We start from the raw sequence: 22,288 nt of genomic DNA, 5'->3' as shown, positions 1-22,288 counted from the left end.
TCCCCCACAACACAAAGCACCAAGCGAAGCCATCATGGCAAAGTTCTGGGGCAATCACCAGGAGAGGTGTAGCACAAGCGAACGTCCATGCAATGCTGCAGGATCAATAAGTACAGTGACAGTGAGGCACAAACTGCAGGATAGGCGCCCCGCGGCAGACACAGGTAGAGAGACGCGGGGTCAGGCAATCATAGCCAAGCAAACATGGCCGAGTGAACCTCTCTCCATGCCATCTGCCCCAACAAAGGATCCGTTCCAAAGGGGTGCCGCAGCGCAGCAGGCGCTCACTTCTCACCGCCTGCTTCGAGTCGCTTCAGGTGGCGTAGCACGGGCAGTGCCTCGCGAGGATCCCACCGGTGCTCTGGCCCTCAGCGCCAATCGAGCATTCCGGCCGCCAGCAGTTCTCCGGGGCACGGCAGAAGGAGACCGTGCAGGCGGGGTCCAGGGCTGCAAACTGTTCCGCGGCTATCTCCGCCCGCCGGGCAGATCGAGAACCCGGGAAAACACCGCTGAGATCAGCGCCGCGCCACACACAATCCGTCGTCAAGTTACACCAGGATATACGCCAGGATATCGGTGCGGCGGATAAAGGCTGGCGGAGCCGGGAGCCTACAGGTCTGCTCCGGTCGCCATCTTGGCTCCTCCCCCGAGTGGCGTATCTTTTAAATCGATTCTACCTTTCGTCTTTCTCTGTACGGAGAAAACAATCATGTTGCTCCTGAGTGCCTTTCTCTACTGGGATCGGTAACAGTGTAGCTGGATTTAGGGTATTGCATCGTTTGATGTGTATGTGGCTAGCCAAGAGCGTCAGCTCGTACCCAGAGAAGCCGGCGCTCGTAAGGTGCTGAGTTTTTGTCCTATTTAGGAGAATATCTACTGCATGTGGCACCATGACAATAAGGGTATTGTCTAGAAGCAATCCAGCAGACTGGAGAATGGAAACTGCTGCAGTAGCTTTCAGACAACTGGGTAATGCTTTAGCTACAGGGTCTAATGTAGCCAAAAAATAGGCACATGGGTGCTGCTTGTCCCGAAATTGTTGTGGCAAAACTGACAACGCGCAACCTTCTCTCTCATGGACATAGAGTGTGAAAGGCTTACTGTAATTCGGAGTACCCAACACAGGAGCAGAACACAAGGAAGTACGCAGATCAGTAAAACTTTTCTGGCAGAGGTTGGGGTGTATCTTTAAGGGTAAGTGCTAACAGAGGTTTCGCTAACAAAGAAAAATTTGGAATCCACTGTCTACAATAGGAGGTAATACCCAAAAAGGCACGCACCTCTCTCTGTGTACATGGTACAGACATTTGTGCGATTGCTTGGATTCGTTCTGGGGTCAATCGCCGTCCCTCCTTCGACAAGAGATGACCTAAGTAGGTAACCTCTTGGCGACAATATTGCAATTTAGAGGGCGAAACCTTGTGATGAAGGTCAGACAAGTGACGTAACAGTGAGACAGTAACTTGTTTACAAATTTCTTCAGAATCAGCAGCAACCAACAGATCATCTACGTATTGAATAAGGGTGGCGCCTGGAGGCAAAGTGAAAGCATCGAGCTGAGTTTTCAAAGCCTGACTGTAAATGGAGGGACTCTCACAATAGCCTTGAGGTGCACGATTGAACCGGAAACTTCGGCCTCCCAAAGAGAAACCAAAAATATCCCTACTTTCCTCAGCAATGGGAATGCTAAAGAAAGCGTTCTTAAGGTCAAAGATCAAAAACCAGGCAGCCGAAGCAGGTATCATTGTCAATAAAGCAGTGATATCTGGGACGACAGGAAACTGGGGTACAACAATCTTGTTGACCTCCCGGAGATCGATCACAAAACGATAAACAGGTGGCTGGGAAGAGTCAGTACGTTTAAGGACAGGCAGAACAGGACTATTGCACACATTTCCTCTAGTCTCTTCAACCACACCTTTCTCAACCAAATCATAAATGATAGCCATCAGCGCTCTCTCACCATCACTCGATATTCTGTCGGGGAGGTTAATCTCTTACCTAAAGTAAGATGTACACCAGAAGGAGAACAATGCAGAGTCGCATACAATCTCTTTAACAAGTCCAACCCCAACAAATTCTCACCACAACCAGTCGTTAAAATAAGCGGAGCCTCCACATCATAAGGACCAATGGAGATAGGCAAAGGACAAGAAAATGGGTTACGAATTGGGGCGCCAGAAAATCCTACAGAAACATTTGTTAAGCCAGACAAAGGTGCCCCAGGGAGTTTAGAGTGGATGATAGAACTCTTTGTTGCACCAGTATCCAAGAGAAATGGCTCTGACACACCAAGCGCAACGACATCAACATAAGGCCCATTTTGGTCCACTGGAACTGAAATGACTCGCTCACTTTGTCTATGGCTGTCCTAGCTAGAGAAACCCTGATTCTCATCTTCCATATAATAATCATCATTGTAATAATGGGCAGACTGAGTATTTTGCTGATCAAAATAATTCATGGAATTTTGAGATGGAAAGGAACGTTGATCCTGGGACATTGTACCTCGCCCCCTCCCCGTAGGTGTTGACTGGAAGCCACCTCAGCCTCGTGGCCCAGGCGTACCACCAGCACGCTGCAATAAAATCGGGCAATTATTCTTGAAGTGACCTTCTTCCTTACAATAGGCACATTGATTAAGACCCAGTGGAGGCCGTGGAACAAAGGGCTCAGGTTTCTGCAACAACTTCTGAAACTGGGGAGTCGGTTGAAACTGGCACTGAGCAGGACGAGGAGGATTTATTATTTCTGAGTTTGTATAGCGCCTGGTTACACTGTCAGTGTGTCCCCGTGCTGTCAGAAGAACTAGTTGCTCAGTCGGTAAGACAAAGGCGGGGCTAATCTTTAGGAAAGAGGAATGTTTTAAGTTTCCTGCGGAAGATGAGCTCCGATGTTTCCAATCTTAGGCTCAGGGGAAGAGAGTTCCATTTATGTGCCGCCAAAGAACGAAAGGATCTCCCCCCCATTCTGGCTCTCTTGTGTCTGGGGACAGCGAGGAGGCCTGCTCCTAATGAGCGGAGTTGTCTGGTTGGCGTGTAGGGGCAGAGGAGGTTCCGAAGGAAGGCAGGTCCCTTGCCATGTACGATCCTGTGACCAATACATAGGACCTTGAAGTCGATCCTTTCATTGATCGGAAGCCAATGGAGTATTTGTAGAGATTTTTTTGAGGCGGCTCGTCTGGGCAGCCGGAGGACCAGGCGGGCGGCAGCATTCTGGATTGTCTGCAGTCGACGCCGACTAGTGGCGTTGGCGCCTAAATACAAGGCATTGCCATAGTCCAGTCTCGAAGTGACAAGAGCATGGACCAGGGTCCTCCTTGAGGATTCTGGGAGCAGGTCCAGGGTCTTACGGAGTTTCCGTAGAATAGAAAAGCACGTACCAGCTACCCGTCTGGTGTGGTAGTCGTAGTTAAGTTTAGAGTCCACCCATACTCCAAGGTTCTTGACCTGATCGCTGGGGGTAGGGAGAGGCCCCAGGGTCTGAGGCCACCAGGCAGACGACCAGACTGAGGGGGGTTTTCCTACAATTAGCACCTCAGTCTTGTCTCCGTTCAGACGGAGGCAGTTCTTCGCCATCCATCCAGCGAGCTCTTGGAGGCATGATGAGAAGTTCGCGGCGGCTTGTTCAGCCGGTTGGGTCAGAGCGACCACCAGCTGAGTGTCGTCTGCGTATGTCACTACTTCCACCCCGTAGCGCTCCGCAGTGGTAGCCACGGGGGTGACATACAAATTAAAAAGGGTTGGACTGAGGCTAGATCCCTGAGACACTCCTTGACCGAGGATAAGCCTGTTGTAAAAGAACCTTCGTCTTTAACTCTTTAGTCTTTTTATCCAATTTGTCCTTTTCCTCCTTATCCCTATTTTCGTAATACTGGGCAGTAGCCAATATCTAGGCTGAAGAAGAAACAGCCCATGAACTTTTGGAATCTTTTAATTTATTAGAGAGTTCGGGAAGCAAATTAAATACAAATTTATCTACGAACATTCGCTGTCCCCCCTCTGTGCTCATATCCTGACCACTGTAATCAAGGAATGTTTCCTCAAAACGAGTAAAGAAGTCGGAGACACTCTCATCCTTCTTCTGCTTACAGGCAGATAACTTATCCCAATTAACTCACAGAGCGGGCATCATAGTTTTCATTAAGGTGATTATTCTACCAGGAAGTTCCGCAATTAAATCATCAGGTTTAGCACCACCCACTTGGAATCTATCAGCAGCAACTATAGCATCCCAATCACCTCCTAATTCATTGGTGTGGTTCTCTTTCCGAATCCTAGCCCACAACGGTTGTGGAACAACATTTACCATCAACATATCTATATCAGCCACATTCATAATACAAGCATCATTCCTTGTAATAACCCGCAGGGTTTTTACGGGGGTCAGGTAAGGGCTGTTAAAAGGCCAGAACCTCAGATCTCTTCCAAGGTACATGTACCCATATACGCTGGAAGTGAGCTGGTATAGGCTGATTACCATACTGAGGAAATATAAATTTATGGTCAAGATTGTGTTCCCTAGCGTGTACCCCACCGTCTCCATGTGTCAGTTTAAAATGCATGTAACTTCCCTCCTGTGCCAGCTATGAAGACGCAAATACATTTGCGTCCAACGTTAACATGTCCTCTTTCAGACCCACCCTGAATGGGTTGAATAGTCCGTTCCTAAGTATGCCATGCCAACGTCTTTTTGTGGTGTACTTTACACGTTTTTCAGCTCTGGCAAAGTAGGGCCTGAATTCTGCCATCGAGCTTCTTTTTCTTGTTTTCTGACTCCGAAAGCTTCAGCCCAGGCTGTCTCTGTACCCGTGACCTCTGACTTACTTCTGTGCGGCCCCGGCGCTTAGCTCAGCCTGCTGCCTGCCAAGACTGACTTCAACCTTCGAATTATCTGTTCCGCTCCTCGAAAATACATTCCTGCCTACTAGTTTAAGTAAACATCCTCCCAGCTGCAGAGCACAGGGCCCGGCCTCGCTGTCTCCATGCAAGTAATTCATAGCTCTGTTACCATGGTAGGCCCTTGCCCCTCGCATTCTCATGTAGACACTTAGGCGCTTATACACGCACTCACAGTCAGTATAGAATAACTTCTGCCCCAGAGACCTTTCCCTCTAGATAGTATGGTTCCCAAACATCAGATATCAGATATGATAGAAGTACGAGTTGATCTGACATGCCAGACTTCTGTCTCTTTCCGCCAGTGTAAATGTCAAGTCCCCTGCACCCTCCAGTTTCACGTCAATCACACGTCATGCAGGTGCGCGCGCATCCAAGCCTCCGATTTCTGCTGACATTGCAACATTTCTGCTTTGTGCCACCCATTTGTGACACCTACCTGTGACGTTTCTAGCACACACCTCTAGTTCACGCCTTCTAATTACGTACCACTACCACGTGAATGCTGTTATCTTGTCTTCTCTCAGCTGTTACGCCCACTATATTGGTTTCTATGATGTGAATTAAGTATATAAGCTATGTATTGTCAATAAAATATAGCGCGCTCTATCCCGGCTCTATCCCTTCCTGAACCCCTTGTGGTTGCAGGAACATGATATCCAGTTCCGGAACGATTCCTTTTTAAGGAATAAAACCCCTAAGAACTCTAACACCACGGACTCTGTTTTTTTCTTTTCCGATTGAGTTATTATTGATTAAGTACTTACCTGCATAGAAATTAAGACGGTAAATTAAATATTTACGACATTTTGGCGCCCGAATAGGGACCCCTCCCCCACCCCACTCGCCGGTTGGTGCGTTGCAAGCTCTGTCCCCTGCCATCAGTTAGACGGAAACTACGCGTACTGGCAGGATTTCCTGTATCTCCCTCTGGCCCACGAAGGTGACGAAGACTGCGATCAGCACCCAGACGAGGCGGTGAGGAGTGCGGAGGATCCCGACCAGAGCCTAGCCGAAAGAAGCAAGGTCCGAGGTGTCAAGAGGCCCACCAGTTTCCGAAGTATCCACGTGTCGAGTCGAGTCGAGTCCGGTCCAGTCCAGTCGAGTTTTCCGAGGCCTTCTGTTTCCGTGCTTCCCGGTGAGTACCATTGCTGGGACGTATCTAGACGGGTTTGGGTACACAAGTCCGGTCTGCACTGTTTTAGACAGTGTATCTGTGCTGTTTAGCAGTACATCCGTTATTTCAAGTTCCTGCACTGTTTTAGACAGTGTATCTGTGCTGTTTAGCAGTACATCAGTTATTCAAGTTTTTGCATTGTCTCTGACAGTGTATCTGTGCTGTTTAGCAGTACATCCAGTATAGGGGGTAGTCATATATGTCTTAAATGTTTTTTCATGTAATAAATGTCGTGGTATGAGTGACTGTTTTTTTATGTGCATTATTGTGTTTCTTGTGTAACTAGCTGTATTCAGAATTAAGTAGCAAGGATTGAGTATTCAGTATTAAGTAAACAAGATGCCGTTTTTCAACAAGTTAAAGCAGATAGGAACTAGGAAAGGGATACTAGAGGAAGAAATTCCTATCCCCCCTAGGGACACTCCAGGAAATTTTATGTACCACAAGCATGGCTTAGATGCCATATTGTATCTAGATTTATGGGTCGATTATACTAAGCATCTAGACGAAAGACACAGATGGCCTGTTACCGGAACATGGGATGCCGAGTGCATCATGAAGGTAGAAGAAGCGCTATGGAAAAAGAAAGCCAGACAATCTCAGAAAGACGCCATAGAATTTTGGCGTAAGGAATCACATAAGCGTGCTGAAAAAGCACTCCGTAGAGAAGACAGACTTAAAGAATCAGATAAAGCCCAAGAAAACGAATTAGTTACTGAAGGGATCCGAGTAAAATCAGAACAAATAGACCGCGCACGAAACAATCTTGTAAATGGTATGTACCTCGTGGCCGAGGGTTCGCCTGAAGCCACGTCAGAAATACCGAAAAATCTGCCGCCACCATTAGTTCCAACTAAAGTAAATCACAGGACTACTAAAGACATATTTCTGAATTCCTATCTAGAGGATGTAGCACCCGCTTACACTAATCTGCCTGTCCGCGTCCCGCCTACTGACGGTGACGGAGGTGGCAACCCGCCTCCAGACCCTATTCCGCCATTACTGCAATCAGGTTTTCCCGTTCGACAGCCTGTTCCTCCACCTCCACCACTTCCCGCACCTAAAATTGATATACCGAAACTGCTTCTACCTGATCCTACTAAAAGACAAATTCAAGTACACATACCGACTCCACAGAGAGATAATGTCCAAGCTTCCGCCTCAGGAGGTGCGACAGGGGGTCTTCGGACCCCGCCAGCAACACACAGATTACACCTTAGGGACCTACAGAACACTTTTTCGCTTCAATCACCCCGTCTCGACAGACTCAAAGAACCGCTTCCAGTTTGTAGATACGATCCAGTACCCGGCAAAGACGATAGAATGTTGATAGCATCACTACGATTGCGACAAGCTACAGATTACCTAACATTATTCTCAGGAATGAAAGAGCGCCTAGATAGAATATATCATTTTGTCCAGACTGGGGAAGACCCTGAAAGTATTAAGGATGCCATGGCGCATCAGAAAGTTGACACTCAAGCATATATACTACGCTTTTTTATAAATTGCCTAATAAGAGAACGAGACAGGCCTGAAACAGAACAGGATGAATTAGATGGACTCAACAGGTGGGGCCAGAATATATCTGAAGGAAAACATGATAAGGGGACTTGCATAGCCAGTATGTACAAGAGAATAAGAAAAGCAGTGATAGAAATACACGAAAAAGAGAAAGAAAAGGCCTCCTCCGAAGAGGAGCAAGAACTTGAAGTACCAGAAAAGACTACAGATACGATAGCGTATGTAGGTAAGGGAACTTACCTTAGGAAAGGCATTCGTCCAGAAAGCAAGAGAGTTTTTCTCTCTGGCTTAACAAACCCGAATTCTCCTGAACATCGGTTCCAGGAGACTGATAAAAGACTTCGAGACCGAATAGGGTACCACGTACTCAATTCTATGGATGAACAAGAACTAACCCGGTCAGCAATATTATGGGCTGACAATCCAGACATATACAATGATGACACCGTAGCGCAGACATTCCTGAACCTCTCCCCAGACGAGCAGAAATTAGCAGGTGTATACATGATGCAGCACCTCCTCACGTTATACAGAAACCAACATTCTGATCCAGGTCCCTTACACGAAACATTAGAAGCACTACTCATGGATAGATGGAGAGGTCTAAGTACCAAGTTAATACAAATAATTCTAGAACAACGACATAGATATAACACTTTCGTAAGCTCCGAATATGTTCCCGCTCCGCCCCCAGAAAGAAAAATGTATCATATGGAGCGTCTGCATGGTCTTGAAAGTCAGAACCCCTTACGAGAAGTACATCCAGTTATGGGTACCGATCATACCTTGAAACGTGTGAATGTACACACGCCTCTGACCAAGTTAGAACTGTTAGAAATGAAGAAACTAGTACCGTGCCATGATAAAGACCCTGCAGGTTTTCACAGAGAGCTTAAAGACATGTTACTGATGGGGGATTACACATATGAAGATATCATGAAAATGTTAAAGGTACTGCTGCCTACGGGCATCTACGAGAAACTCAAGGAAAAAGAATGGGAGGTGGGAGACAAAAAGATAGTATGGGCAGAAATAGAAGACGAAGAGAATAAACGTGTCCCAGGGGTAGGCCTTGGGGAGAAAACTAAAGCATTACCAGGTTTGATAGTACAGGTTCTGCCAAGATTATTGACAACAAGAAAGGAAGACTGGGATGCAATCTCAGCCTGTAAACAGAAAACCGACGAAGATACTAGTGACTTCTATTCAAGATTCGAGAAATGTTTCATTATTAATAGTGGTCTTAAACCAAGTAGCGAGTCGTATCCACACCTTTTTGTATCAAAATTAGTCGAGAATTCCCTGTTAGCAGTTAAAAACCGTGTGTACAAGGTCGAGAGTACATGGCAAGCAAATACGCCATCCCAGATGTTACAAATGTTACAGTATCATCAGAACAGAATTAGAGAAGAACAGGATCATGAACAGAAACGTATGAAAGACACGAAAATGAAAATGTTAGTGGCCCAATCAGTTCCAGCAGACAGCCAGAGAAAGGGTACGACCCAGACAGGTCACGCCGCAGCTCCCGTTAAAGGGACATGCAACTATTGCAAGCAGCCAGGTCACTACGTACATGAATGTCCAGTTCTGAAACACAATATAACAACAGGTAAAACTAAGGAAAGACCACATCCACCTAGACAAGACCAGACCCAACAGCAGACTTCACAGAATGTACAGCCCATGCAGAATGCACAGCATACGCATGCTTCATCTCATACAGCACAGACGGTAGCGGTACCACAGCCACAGCCCATTGCCGCGACTCAGCAAGTTTCCCAACAGATGTACCAGTATGCCCAATCTGCTTACCCCGATTACCCACGATACACATGAAACAGCCTAGAGAGGGAATTTGGCTTGCCTCTTATTGAGATTCCTGTAGAACAAGAGGGTCCTTATGTACACAGTCAAGTATTGGGAAAAGACAGAAAGTTTTTAATTGACACAGGGGCAAGCCGCACAACAATCAGCCATGACGAAGTCCCAGGGGCACCCCTCTCAGGCTCACAGAATGTTTCCCTTGGTTTTTCAGGACAGCCTATTGTAAATGAGGTATCAGAACCAGTCCCCCTGGCTGTGGGTCCATTATCACGTGTTACAGACTTGTTACTTACGAAATCATGTCCAGAAAATCTGTTAGGTATCAAAACATTGAAGGCTCTAGGAGCTGTGATATGTTGTTCCCCGGAGGGAGTTAGACTCTTTCTGCGGGATTTCAAGGGTCATTATGTATTACGAGAGTTTGATGTCAGATTGAAAAATGTACCAGTTCACTTGTGGGCAAAAGGCCCAACTGATGTAGGTTGTATGCATATCACACCGTACCGTATTACACTGAAACAAGGTGTTGTTTTACCAAGAATCAGACAATACAAGTTACCGCCTGATGCTGTAGTGGCTTTACTGGAAATCATTGAAGAGCTCATTGTCCAAGGAGTGGTCGTAGAGACCGACTCCAATATCTGCAATTCCCCTATCATTCCGATTCTTAAACGTACTGATCCCAATGCACCGCCAGTATATCGGCTGGTGATTGATTTGAGAGAACTGAATAAATGCATTGTTCCACAGTATCCTGTGGTCCCCGATATCTCTTCCTTATTGACTGCTATTGATTCAGAAGCAACGTTCTTCACTGTAATTGACCTCAAGAACGCCTTCTTCAGTGTACCGATTGATCCAGAGAGCCAATATCTCTTCGGATTCAGTTTAAATGGACGAAGTTTCAAATTTTCACGCGCACCTCAAGGATTCACAGAAAGCCCCAGCATCTATAGCCAAGCACTGAAAAGACAACTAGATTGTATTCAAATGCCAGTTAACACCGCCTTACTGCAATACGTCGATGATCTGTTGATCACCGCACGAAGTGAACCCGAATGTGAACAAGCATCACTGACAGTTTTACATTTTCTGGCCGACAAGGGACACAAGGTGTCTCCTTCGAAGCTACAATTCTGTGTTCAGCAAGTTGTGTACTTGGGTCACTTGCTGTCCAAAGTGGGGAGACAGCTCACTCCTGATCGCATCCAGTTAATTGTAAATATGCCGCAACCCCAGACACAAAAGGAAGTGCGGGCCTTTATAGGCCTCACCTCGTACTGCAGACAATGGATTCCTCAGTATGCATTTCTAGCTAAACCACTCATTCAGTTGACAACACAGGAGGCAGCGACTTCGACTGCCCTCCCTTGGACTCAGGAACACACACAGGCCTTTGAAGAATTAAAGAAAGCTTTATGTCAAGCACCAGTTTTAGCGACACCATGTTACAGCAAACCTTTTACACTTTTTGTTACAGAACGTGATGGTACAGCACTGTCTGTCCTCACTCAAGATCAAGCAGGTTCACATAAGCCTTGCGCTTATTTTTCAAGTACATTGGATTCAGTAGCCCAGGCACTCCCTGCGTGCTTGAAGTCAGTAGCAGCAACAGCACTAGCAATCAGACAGAGCGATTCAATTGTTTTAGGACATCAATTAACAGTACAAGTTCCACATTCTGTAGAGGTTCTTTTAAACAGAACCCAGACTCAACACTTGACTATAGCACGATTGACAGGTTATGAATTAACACTATTCCAGCCACACATAGAAATCAGACGCTGCAGTATTCTGAACCCCGCAACATTGTTACCTTCAATTATGACAGATCCAGCCCCGCATGATTGTATAGAGATCATTAATGCAGTAACAAAGCCCCGACGAGACTTAACCGATGTTCCATTGACAAATCCAGACCTGACACTTTACGTGGATGGTTCATGTATGAGAACAAGTACAGGAGAATTAGTGGCCGCGTATGCCGTGACCACTGAAACGGAAGTCAAAGAAACATATCGTATTGACACACTGTCCGCTCAAGCGGCAGAGCTTATTGCTCTGACCCGAGCATGTATACTAGCCAAAAACAGAAATGTTAACATATACACTGATTCCCGTTATGCCTTCGGAGTTGTACACGACTTCGGAATGTTATGGCAAGAACGAGGTTTCTTGACCTCTCATGGTGCCAAGATCCAGCACGGTCCCCTCATTCAAGCACTGTTATAAGCAATACATCTGCCTTCAGGTATATCCGTCATGAAGTGTAAAGCACATACTAAAGTTACAGATTCTGTTTCCCAGGGTAACGACCTGGCAGACCAGACAGCAAAACATACAGCATTGACTCACACTCAGACAACTGACGTGACAAAGACAATAGTACCGACACATTGTATGACTGTTAGGGATCCCACACTAGATGTAATCAATATTCAGACACATGCTACCCCAGACGAAATAAAGAAATGGACCGAACTAGGAGGGATCCAGACAGATCAAGGATGGATGACGAAGGGAAAATCTACATGGTTTCTCCCCGACTCTATGGTTCAAGTCATAATCAATACAGCACATAGTCCAGCACATCTAGGAGAGAAAGCAATGTTAGACAGTTTACAGAATCTCTGGTATAATAAACACTTACGAGCAGCAGCAAAACAGAAAGTGCGTACTTGCATGATCTGTTGTCAGTTCAATCCAGGTAAAAGCGTCCCTGTAGAGCAAGGTGGATTTCATCCTCCCGATCACCCTTTTGAAGTACTCCAGATGGATTATATCCAGATGGACCGTTGTCGAGGATTCAAATATGTCCTCGTAATTGTTTGTGCACTTTCCCGTTGGACCGAAGCATATCCAGTCCCAGATTACACTGCTCCGACCACTGCCCAGCAGCTGGTTCGAGAATTTTTCCCACGGTACGGCTTGCCTCGTGTCGTGTACTCAGATAACGGACAACCATTCTCATCCGAATTAATGAAACAAGTTTCCTTGCTGCTAGGATATCAGTGGAGATTCCATTGTGTCCGACATCCCGAAGCCGCTGGCCTTGTAGAGAGGCATAATCAGACATTAAAAACACGTCTTGCTAAAGTTTGTAAAGAGAAGGGGGTCGACTGGATAGTCGCCCTGCCAGTTGCATTGTTTTATATGAGGATGGTCGCCCACTCGCGATCTGGACTATCCCCGTATGAAGTGGTTTTTGGCAGACCACCGAATATGTGGGGGACGCCCATACCGAAGAAAATTACCGATGTTGATTGTAATATGTTGACAGATTACCTTGCCTCCTTGATGTCTGCACTCCAATCATGTCGTTCACAGGTTGCCGCAGCCTTTCCTGACAACACTGATGTAAAGCCGCATGAAGTCCGTCCCGGCGACCTGGTCCTAATTAGGAACTTTGACGGGAAAAGTCCGCTGGAGCCCCGTTGGAAAGCACCGAAGACCGTCCTTCTTACTACGAGGACCGCAGTAAAAGTGGAGGGCAGAAAGGGGTGGATCCACACGAGCCATATTAAACAATGCAACGAACTGAAACCAGACCCAGACTCGTCCACCCCTTCCAAAGACTGTACCGAGCCTAGTGACTTTAAAATTCCGAAACAAGAGACAACTCCCCAAGAGGAGTATAAACTTAAACTCCGATCTAGCAAGTCAGACAGTTTAATTGTTTAAGTCCTCCCCTAGGTGAATCGGTTAAATAGTTTCTGACATGTACCCCCTAGATCGAGATAGAGAGAGAGAGAGACAACTCAAGAAACGTACATATTGCAAATCACTCCGTAGTCACTGTATAGTGACATTATTAATTATGTTTTTTCTAAGTATTCTGATTATTGTTGCAAGTATACTGCTTCCTATCTATTACCCTATTTTCAAGCGTGAACAATCTGCTTACAATGTTTCTGCTGAACATTCTTTTAGTAAATTACCCCCCATGAACTTTCTTACAGACTTGCGCTGCGCAACAACACATTCATTAGTATGTTACATCACTCCCATCAGACTAACAATGCTACAAACTGCTGGATATGTGGCCGACTTCCTCCTTACCAGAAATACAAGGGAGTTCTGCCCCTCTTCCCGTACCCGTTCACTCACAATGGTTCCTGTGGTGCCTGGTTTAGAATAATAAATTCCGTAGATCCTGATATTGCTGTTTTTAAAGGGAGCTGGGTTTGGGGAAACTTGAACTTAGTTCTGCTTAATGCCTGTTATCCTGACAAGAAGGGACTCCCCATTAGAATAGGAACTGACCTAGAAAACGAAGTATATGGATTAGGTAATTATACAATTAACCTTATGATTCTTACTGTTGAATCCGAAGCTGCTCCAGTTCCCCCCGCTATGTCAGTACTACCAGTCACTGGTGAATTATGTGTCAGTAAGAAAGGTTCAGTACACTTAGGTCATAGTAAATGTACTACTGTGGTCGAATTCAGTGATCAAGGCAAATCTTCCTTTAGAGCTACTCGTCATTCCTACTTTGTTTGTGGTCATACCGCATACATACGCTTACCTCCAGATTGGGATGGTACCTGTTACATTGCATTCCTTCTGCCACCTGTTTTTCTAGCTCCTCCTGACTATCACAGAAATACAAATCTAGTAAAGAATAGGCTCCGAAGAGATCTCCCGATTGTCGACTATACTGAAACGGCATGGGAGCAATACACAGATTTCAATAAAGGTTTCTTTTTCTTCACAGGCCCCGTCCAAAATAGCAAACTAATTCGCAGATTAACTAGAACTCTTGAAGCAGTAGTGAATGAAACTGCCTCCGCCCTAGGTAACTTAACAGAGGAGCAGTCCGCCATGCGGATTGTTGTTCTTCAGAATCGTCTTGTTATTGACGTCATCTTGGCAGACAGAGGCGGAGCTTGTAAGGTCATCGGGTCAAGTTGCTGTATTTTCATCCCAGAAAACGCGCCTACAGTATATCAAGCTATTACACGTCTTCATAAGATTGCCAATCTGATACATCAGAATCCAGGCACCTGGACTTGGTCCGGTTGGTTCTGGACAACGTTAACTGCTTGGGGATGGAAGATCCTATCCTTCCTAGGTGTTGGCCTAGTCATAGTATTCAGTTGTTGCCTGTGCCTACAGTGTGGGCCAGCGATATGTGGACTGTGTGCCACTTCGTGCATTGAACATTCCAGTTTTCTCTCAAAACGTGAAAGAAAGAAAGAAGAACAAATGATGTTACAAGAACAAACTGATCGATTCATGAGGATCGATATATCATGAAGGGTCCGTAGGGAACAAGGAGGGAATGAGGAAATATAAATTTATGGTCAAGATTGTGTTCCCTAGCGTGTACCCCACCGTCTCCATGTGTCAGTTTAAAATGCATGTAACTTCCCTCCTGTGCCAGCTATGAAGACGCAAATACATTTGCGTCCAACGTTAACATGTCCTCTTTCAGACCCACCCTGAATGGGTTGAATAGTCCGTTCCTAAGTATGCCATGCCAACGTCTTTTTGTGGTGTACTTTACACGTTTTTCAGCTCTGGCAAAGTAGGGCCTGAATTCTGCCATCGAGCTTCTTTTTCTTGTTTTCTGACTCCGAAAGCTTCAGCCCAGGCTGTCTCTGTACCCGTGACCTCTGACTTACTTCTGTGCGGCCCCGGCGCTTAGCTCAGCCTGCTGCCTGCCAAGACTGACTTCAACCTTCGAATTATCTGTTCCGCTCCTCGAAAATACATTCCTGCCTACTAGTTTAAGTAAACATCCTCCCAGCTGCAGAGCACAGGGCCCGGCCTCGCTGTCTCCATGCAAGTAATTCATAGCTCTGTTACCATGGTAGGCCCTTGCCCCTCGCATTCTCATGTAGACACTTAGGCGCTTATACACGCACTCACAGTCAGTATAGAATAACTTCTGCCCCAGAGACCTTTCCCTCTAGATAGTATGGTTCCCAAACATCAGATATCAGATATGATAGAAGTACGAGTTGATCTGACATGCCAGACTTCTGTCTCTTTCCGCCAGTGTAAATGTCAAGTCCCCTGCACCCTCCAGTTTCACGTCAATCACACGTCATGCAGGTGCGCGCGCATCCAAGCCTCCGATTTCTGCTGACATTGCAACATTTCTGCTTTGTGCCACCCATTTGTGACACCTACCTGTGACGTTTCTAGCACACACCTCTAGTTCACGCCTTCTAATTACGTACCACTACCACGTGAATGCTGTTATCTTGTCTTCTCTCAGCTGTTACGCCCACTATATTGGTTTCTATGATGTGAATTAAGTATATAAGCTATGTATTGTCAATAAAATATAGCGCGCTCTATCCCGGCTCTATCCCTTCCTGAACCCCTTGTGGTTGCAGGAACATGATATCCAGTTCCGGAACGATTCCTTTTTAAGGAATAAAACCCCTAAGAACTCTAACACCACGGACTCTGTTTTTTTCTTTTCCGATTGAGTTATTATTGATTAAGTACTTACCTGCATAGAAATTAAGACGGTAAATTAAATATTTACGATAATCCTGGGCTCCAACTGCTTCTCTCCACACTGGAGGTACCTCTCTCATAGTCTACGTCTAACAGAAGGATCAGGTTCAGACAAGGACCGGTAAAAGAACATTGATCTAAAAGTGATAAGTGTCCGTAGAGCATTCTCAACCTCAGGACCCACAATAATTCCCTTATCAAAATCAGTCCTAATATCCAGCAAACCCGTGGGATCTAAACCCAATCCTGTAGCCTCCCATTCCTGACCTAGAATGTCACACATGGCATTGAAAACGAATCTTTGTACAGAGGCAACCCACTGCTCAAAAGTATCCATGATATCTCGAACAGTATATTCGAAATCACTCAGGATCCACTTGCGAGCAAGACCCATTAACGCATCTCATTCTTGGGAATCTGGGAGTGAGCTTCATGTCTGCCTACGGGGAAGAACAGGAGTCAAACTTACTGACCCAAAGAAAGGAGATAAAATGCCAGAAACTGTATCAATCATCGGTTTACGAACAGAGGGAGAAGGCGACAAACGAACAGGGGATAAAGCATGAGATGGAGCAGAAGAGGAAGCAACAGATAGAAGAGAAGTTGAGGGCAAAGAAGGCTGAGGCAAAGGAGTCGGAGGCAGAGGAACTGGAAGCAAGGGAGCTGGAGGTAAAGGAAATGGCGGGAGTGGTGGTGCCACAAAGTTCTGTGGTGGAGGTGCAGGAGCTGGGGCTGGTGGTAGAATAACAGGTTGCTGGACGGGTGGCAAAAACGGGGGTGCAGTAGCACTTTGCACATAGGGCGGAGGTGATTTTAACAAGTGGGACATTAAAGGATCCTTCTCAGGATCAACATCGGGATTCGGAGGAGAAGTTGGCAGCACCGGGTAACATTTATCAATCGCCATGCGATGTTGCCTATCTGAAACCTCTATCGCATAATCTATTTCATCATTTTTAAACTGTTGGGCAGCCTGTATAACAGTCATGCCTCTTTCTTTCCTATCTCTTTTTGCTTGTTTAATTTTTTTTTGTGTTTGGCTTCCTTGCGCCAAAGGCGAATAGAGTCAAACATAGCCGCCGGGCTTTTCTTTTAAACAAAGTAGCTTCTAAATTGTCTAAAATATCAGGATCAAAACTACCATTATGTGGCCACTGCAAAACACCATCTTTCTTTGTATAGCGGACCCACACTTCATTAAAGGTGATGGGTCCCACACCATGTTTAGAATAGAGCTCATAAGTAGGAGTTCCAACCGGAGGAACTGGACAAGAGTCCTCCAGTCGGGAATCCCTATCGCAACCAAAACAACACAATTTCCTAAACTTACTGAAACCAGGCATTGTTATTTCACTGGCTCCTGTGCAAACAACAAGGGGCTAATCAAATAAAACAGCACAAACGTACTCACCCCTTGGCTTCGATTATTGCAAAATTGAATCAAAGAACCCAAAAACAAAGAAGTGGGCGCTACCCACGAATACTTAACAAAATGTCTTCTTAAGCCAACAGAGGTCCATCTAACGTCTCGCAATACCAGTCATCACCAAAAGGGATCAAGGCAGGACAGCAGTCAGGGCAGCAGTCACTAGCAGCCGTTGGAAAGGAGAAGCCACACTTCAAAAGACCATCGGTCAACTTTTCGACATACAGGGGTAGCTGGTGTGGGGGTGCCTCCTTTGGAATTTTCCTGCGGGGCTCCTCACGATCCTTGGGCTCAACCGCTACCTCTGAAGCCACCCCACGTTGGGCTGCCAATTGAAGAACCAGGCCTTTGGGTCTGGAGGCGCAGGGCACGCCTGAAATCTTCGAGTTCATCTGCCTTGTTGCACAGAGACACAGAATACTCTGTTGGCGTAGAAAACCAAGTTTTATTAGCTGCAGCTAAGCACAGTTGTCCAAGAAGTACATCAAGTAGGTTCTCAGGAGACTGCCACTTTACTCCGTGGCTCACAGTCTTTTATAGCAAAAATAAATCTGTACAAACATACACCCAATGTACAAAGTTTTAGCCAATCAGAAGAGTTCGAAAACAAGGTGTTGCGTAACCAGAATGCTATCTACTTACATGTTGTGTGTTATCCAGTTCCCGAGAGTTAATCAATACTGGTACCCATTGTTCAGTTTTGCAATGGCAGGACATGTCTGTATGCTTCAAAAGAAAGGTTGTGAAATGGGAAAACACAGGGAGAGAATGGTGAAGGCCAAAAAAATAAGATAGGCAAGAGAAGAATACTAAAGGCTAACAGATAGTTGATACAGGGATTAGGTAGTCCAGACAAGGATTATTTAGGCCGGCTGGTGTCTGAGATTGGTTTCAAAACAAGGACGGAGGGGGTTTTCGACACGTTGCAGTCCAAAAGGGCAGAGATACTTCCTTCATCATGCAGCCTGTGTAAAGGCAACACAAAATGGCGGCAAATGTAAAATGGAGTCGAAATTAAAGAACCTCACACTCATAATAAACTCCCCAACAGGGGCATTGAGTGAGCTAAGAGCTATTCATTCACTGTCTTGGGCTCGCTAACACTGGGCAGGTTGTTCTTCTTTTACCTCTTTGTGATGCATCACGAGGACAGGAGTTCAGATAAGGCCTCTTGACCTCCATATCCCTGGGCGGTGCCCGTCCTAGTGTGGGATGGGCATGGGAGTTGTGCTGAGAAGCGTGCACGTTGGATTACAGGTGGTAAGCATGCCTGAAGCCATCCTGATGATGCAGCATCAAGGGTGGGTCTTTGGAACAGCTCAGTATTAAAGCCGATTTATTCTAGCAAAGCTTGTTTGGTACTAGCATTAAGCCATGCAGCTGTGGCCCTAAAGGCCTGCCGACACCCTGAGCACTCTCTTTCAGTGAAATGAGGAGACTACAGCATTAATCGTGCGCACCAGGCTGCTGCAGAACCCCAGCCTTTCCCTCGCATGCGTAAGCAGCATGACTCTTGGCAGGATCCAACAGCAGATTCAATCCTGCAGGATCTTGCCATGAGGACATTAGAGGCCGAAACAACGGCAGGATTTGACTATCTTTAGCTGTCATAGGGTCTCTTCATGCTTCCCCTGAAGACAGCTGGTGTCGACCTCGGTCCTTCTCATCTCTGTGGATCATGTGCTGTAACAAACTCAGCTTTCCTAAAAATACTAATCAATAAAATGCATTGAGTGCAGAATCAGTTTGTAGGATTGTGCTTATAATGTATTCAACGAACCACACCCAACCAGTCGCTGGCTGTCAGTGAGAGAGGTTTAAGTTCATGACACAGCTGGTGTCTTACAGCATGGGTACTCATAGTACGGCCCGCGGACCGGGGGCGGCCCGCAGACCTTGCAAACCATGTACCCATGTATTTTTTATTTTTTTTAAAGAGTGTCTGCTGCAGCGTGACTCTGAGAGTCTCTGCTGCTCTGTGGGGGCCGGGCGATTCTCGCATAGCCAGAATGGAGCTGCAGGGGCCTAAGATGAGGTGTAATACAACAAAGCCTCATTAGTATGCAAATGGCCTTTAATGACCTGTGAAGTGCTTGGGTGCGGCTGTGTGTGTGCGCCTGGAAGCTGTCTCTGCCCAGGCTGACACACAGGCAGGGTGAGATGACAGAGGGTGACAGAGGGTGAGTGAGAGAGGGAGGGAGACGGGGAGGGGGAAGTGAGGGGGGAGTGAGAGAGGGGGAGAGTGAGAGAGGGAGGGAGTGAGAGAGGGAGGGAGTGAGAGAGGGGGGAGTGAGAGAGGCAGTGAGAGAGAGACAGACAGAGGGAGGGAGACAGAGGGAGGAGGAAGCGTGGGAGAGAGGGAGCGAGGGAGAGAGGGAGGGGGAGAGGGAGCGAGAGAGGGAGAAGGAGCGAGAGGGAGCGAGAGAGGGAGAGAGCAAGGGAGAGAGGGAGAGAGCAAGGGAGAGAGCAAGGGAGAGAGGGAGGGAGAGAGGGAGAGAGGGAGGGAGAGAGGGAGAGAGAGTGGGAGGGAGAGAGGGAGGGAGAGAGGGAGGGAGGGAGAGGGAGAGAGGGAGGAGTGAGAGAGAGCGAGTGAGAGAGAGAGGGAGGGAGTGAGAGAGAGAGGGAGCGAGAGAGAGAGGGAGTGAGAGAGACAGAGAGGGAGTGAGAGAGAGAGAGATAGAGGGAGTAAGAGAGACAGACCGAGAGAGGGAGGGTGGGAGGGAGAGAGAGGGAGGGAGGAAGGGAGAGAGGGAACAAGGGAGGGAGTGAGAGAAAGGGAGTGAGGGAGGGAGAGAGAGAGGGAGTGAGGGAGAGAGAGAGGGAGTGAGGAGAGAGGGAGTGAGGAGAGAGGGAGTGAGGGAAAGAGAGAGAGGGAGAGAGAGAGAGAGAGAGAGGGAGGCAGAGAGAGAGAGAGAGAGGGAGGGAGGGAGGGAGGGAGAGAGATGTGTGTATGCCGGTGGCTCAGTGGACGAAGGCATCTGCTGCAGGGACCTGTGATCAACCTCATGGTCATAGGTTTTTTTGTTGATCTAGCTCGCACCCTCCACCACTGACCCCGCCCCCACCAGTGCGGCCCTCTGACACACACCACACTGTAAATTTGGCCCTGAGAGAAAGTTTGTGAGTACCCATGCCTTACAGCGTCCCTAAAAGGCTCCTTGAGTTGCTTCAATTGGGTGTTGCCCAGTAAACACCTCCAGATGTGAGGAAAGATTCGTAGGACTCATGCCATGCTACAGACGCCATCTTGAAGAGCAGGAGAAATAAACAGTCCAGGAAGCCACTAGTAACCACACTTTGGATGCAGATATTCACACTTCCTGGCCACACCTCAGGCAACTAGGGGGCCACTGGCCCCAGTGAGCAGTCGCCAGACAAACCCGACCTCTTGGTTATTGACTGGGCCCCTTAAATGTGTACCTTTCTGCAATGTATCTTGCCCGTAAGCATTTACAAACGCTCCAAACGTTCTGAACTCGCCCCTGTGTGCGCCACAGTAATGACACATGTGTTCACTTCCTGTGTGACCTCCCTTTCATTCTTCCACTACAGACGTGCTGCTGCAGCCGGCCCCGGCGCTGACCTGGAGGACCACCGGGGGCATCCTGGACTTCTACGTCTTCTTGGGCCCTCACCCGAAGGCGGTGGTGCGGCAGTTCCTGGACGTGACGGGTGAGAAGTCCTCCCTTTTACACCTCAAAACGAGTTCTCTGCTTTTACCTTTTGCGCATGTGCAGTGACGCAGCTTGCAGTCTGTGGCTCCTGTATGTGTGATGCTGCCCCTCGTAGTGGTTGATGTCGCTGTGTGCCATTATCCAGCGTGTGTAGTGCTCTTTTGTGCCATGCATTGCAGTGTTGTTCTGTGTCATGTATTGCTGTTTCACTATGGCCAGGGACTGCCGGAGTGCCGGAGGCCCCCCCCCCCCGTTCCGTTGACAAACATTATTAAAAGGGTGCTGTATGCTGGCTTAGCGCTTTGCTGTAGTAGCGCTTTGTGTATTATATCTGTGCTGTTGAAATTTGTTTCAGCGCGTTTGCCGCTAGCGCTCCGCTGTGCCCCCCCCTCCGCCTCCATTTTGTTTGTTGTGGTAGTCCTCGTGTGCCCGCCCCGCCTCCCAGCTGAGACGCCCTCCCACTGTCCTGAAATAGCGCTCACCTCCCTACAGGCGCCGTGACTCGCTCCTCTCCCACGAGCTGTGTGGTCGCTCCCAGGGTCCCTGCAGACTGCTGGTATCGTAGCGCTGAATTGCTGATTACTTTGCCTTATATTCACACGTGCTGTATGCTGGCTTAGCGCTTTGCTGTAGTAGCGCTTTGTGTATTATATCTGTGCTGTTTAAATTTGTTTCAGCGCGTTTGCCGCTAGCGCTCCGCTGTGCCCCCCCCTCCGCCTCCATTTTGTTTGTTGTGGTAGTCCTCGTGTGCCCGCCCCGCCTCCCAGCTGAGACGCCCTCGCCCCTCCCCCTCCATTATCCATATATGACAGTTCTTCCCGCGCGCAGCGTTCACGCGCAGCGACCGCGCCCAATCCGCGCCGAAGGTGCGCCAAAGGTAAGCCCGTCTACGCCCGTCCGCGCCTGGACCGCGCCCAGCGCCAGACCCCCTGGTCCTCGCGCTGCCCAGCCCTCCCGCATTACCTACGATGCCGCCACCCTCCTAGCCCTTAACCCCGGTCGCGCGCTCAACTGCGTCCAAGCCGCTCCTGGACACACCCATGGACCTTTCTCTTGCTACTCCTGCAAATTCATCGGCACCGACAACATCTCCGCTGCGACCACACCACAGATTCCCCACCCCAACCACCTACAATGCATCCTGCTCAACACCCGATCGGTCCACAGGCACGCCATTGACCTATGGAACCTACTAGACACCACCTCTCCGGACGTCGCCTTCCTAACGGAAACATGGATGAACGCCTCCTCCGCCCCAGACATCACCATTGCCATCCCTGAAGACTATAAG

General features: G+C 47.6%; 1 protein-coding gene across 1 annotated transcript in view; it reads left to right on the top strand.

Moving 5' to 3' along the window:
- Positions 1 to 22,288, top strand: part of GAA (alpha glucosidase) — a 446,470-nt gene that overhangs the window by 94,130 nt on the left and 330,052 nt on the right. Inside the window, exon 6 of the mRNA XM_086931052.1 lies at positions 20,876 to 20,995. Within this exon, the coding sequence (XP_086787178.1) occupies positions 20,876 to 20,995 (120 nt within the window). The remainder of the gene's footprint in view (positions 1 to 20,875; positions 20,996 to 22,288) is intronic.

The sequence above is a fragment of the Lissotriton vulgaris genome, chromosome 7 (assembly GCF_964263255.1).
Source record: "Lissotriton vulgaris chromosome 7, aLisVul1.2, whole genome shotgun sequence".
In the NCBI taxonomy this organism is placed as follows: domain Eukaryota; kingdom Metazoa; phylum Chordata; class Amphibia; order Caudata; family Salamandridae; genus Lissotriton; species Lissotriton vulgaris.
The sequence above is the reverse complement of the archived record's forward strand: the minus strand, read 5'-3'. Positions and strand labels throughout refer to the sequence as shown.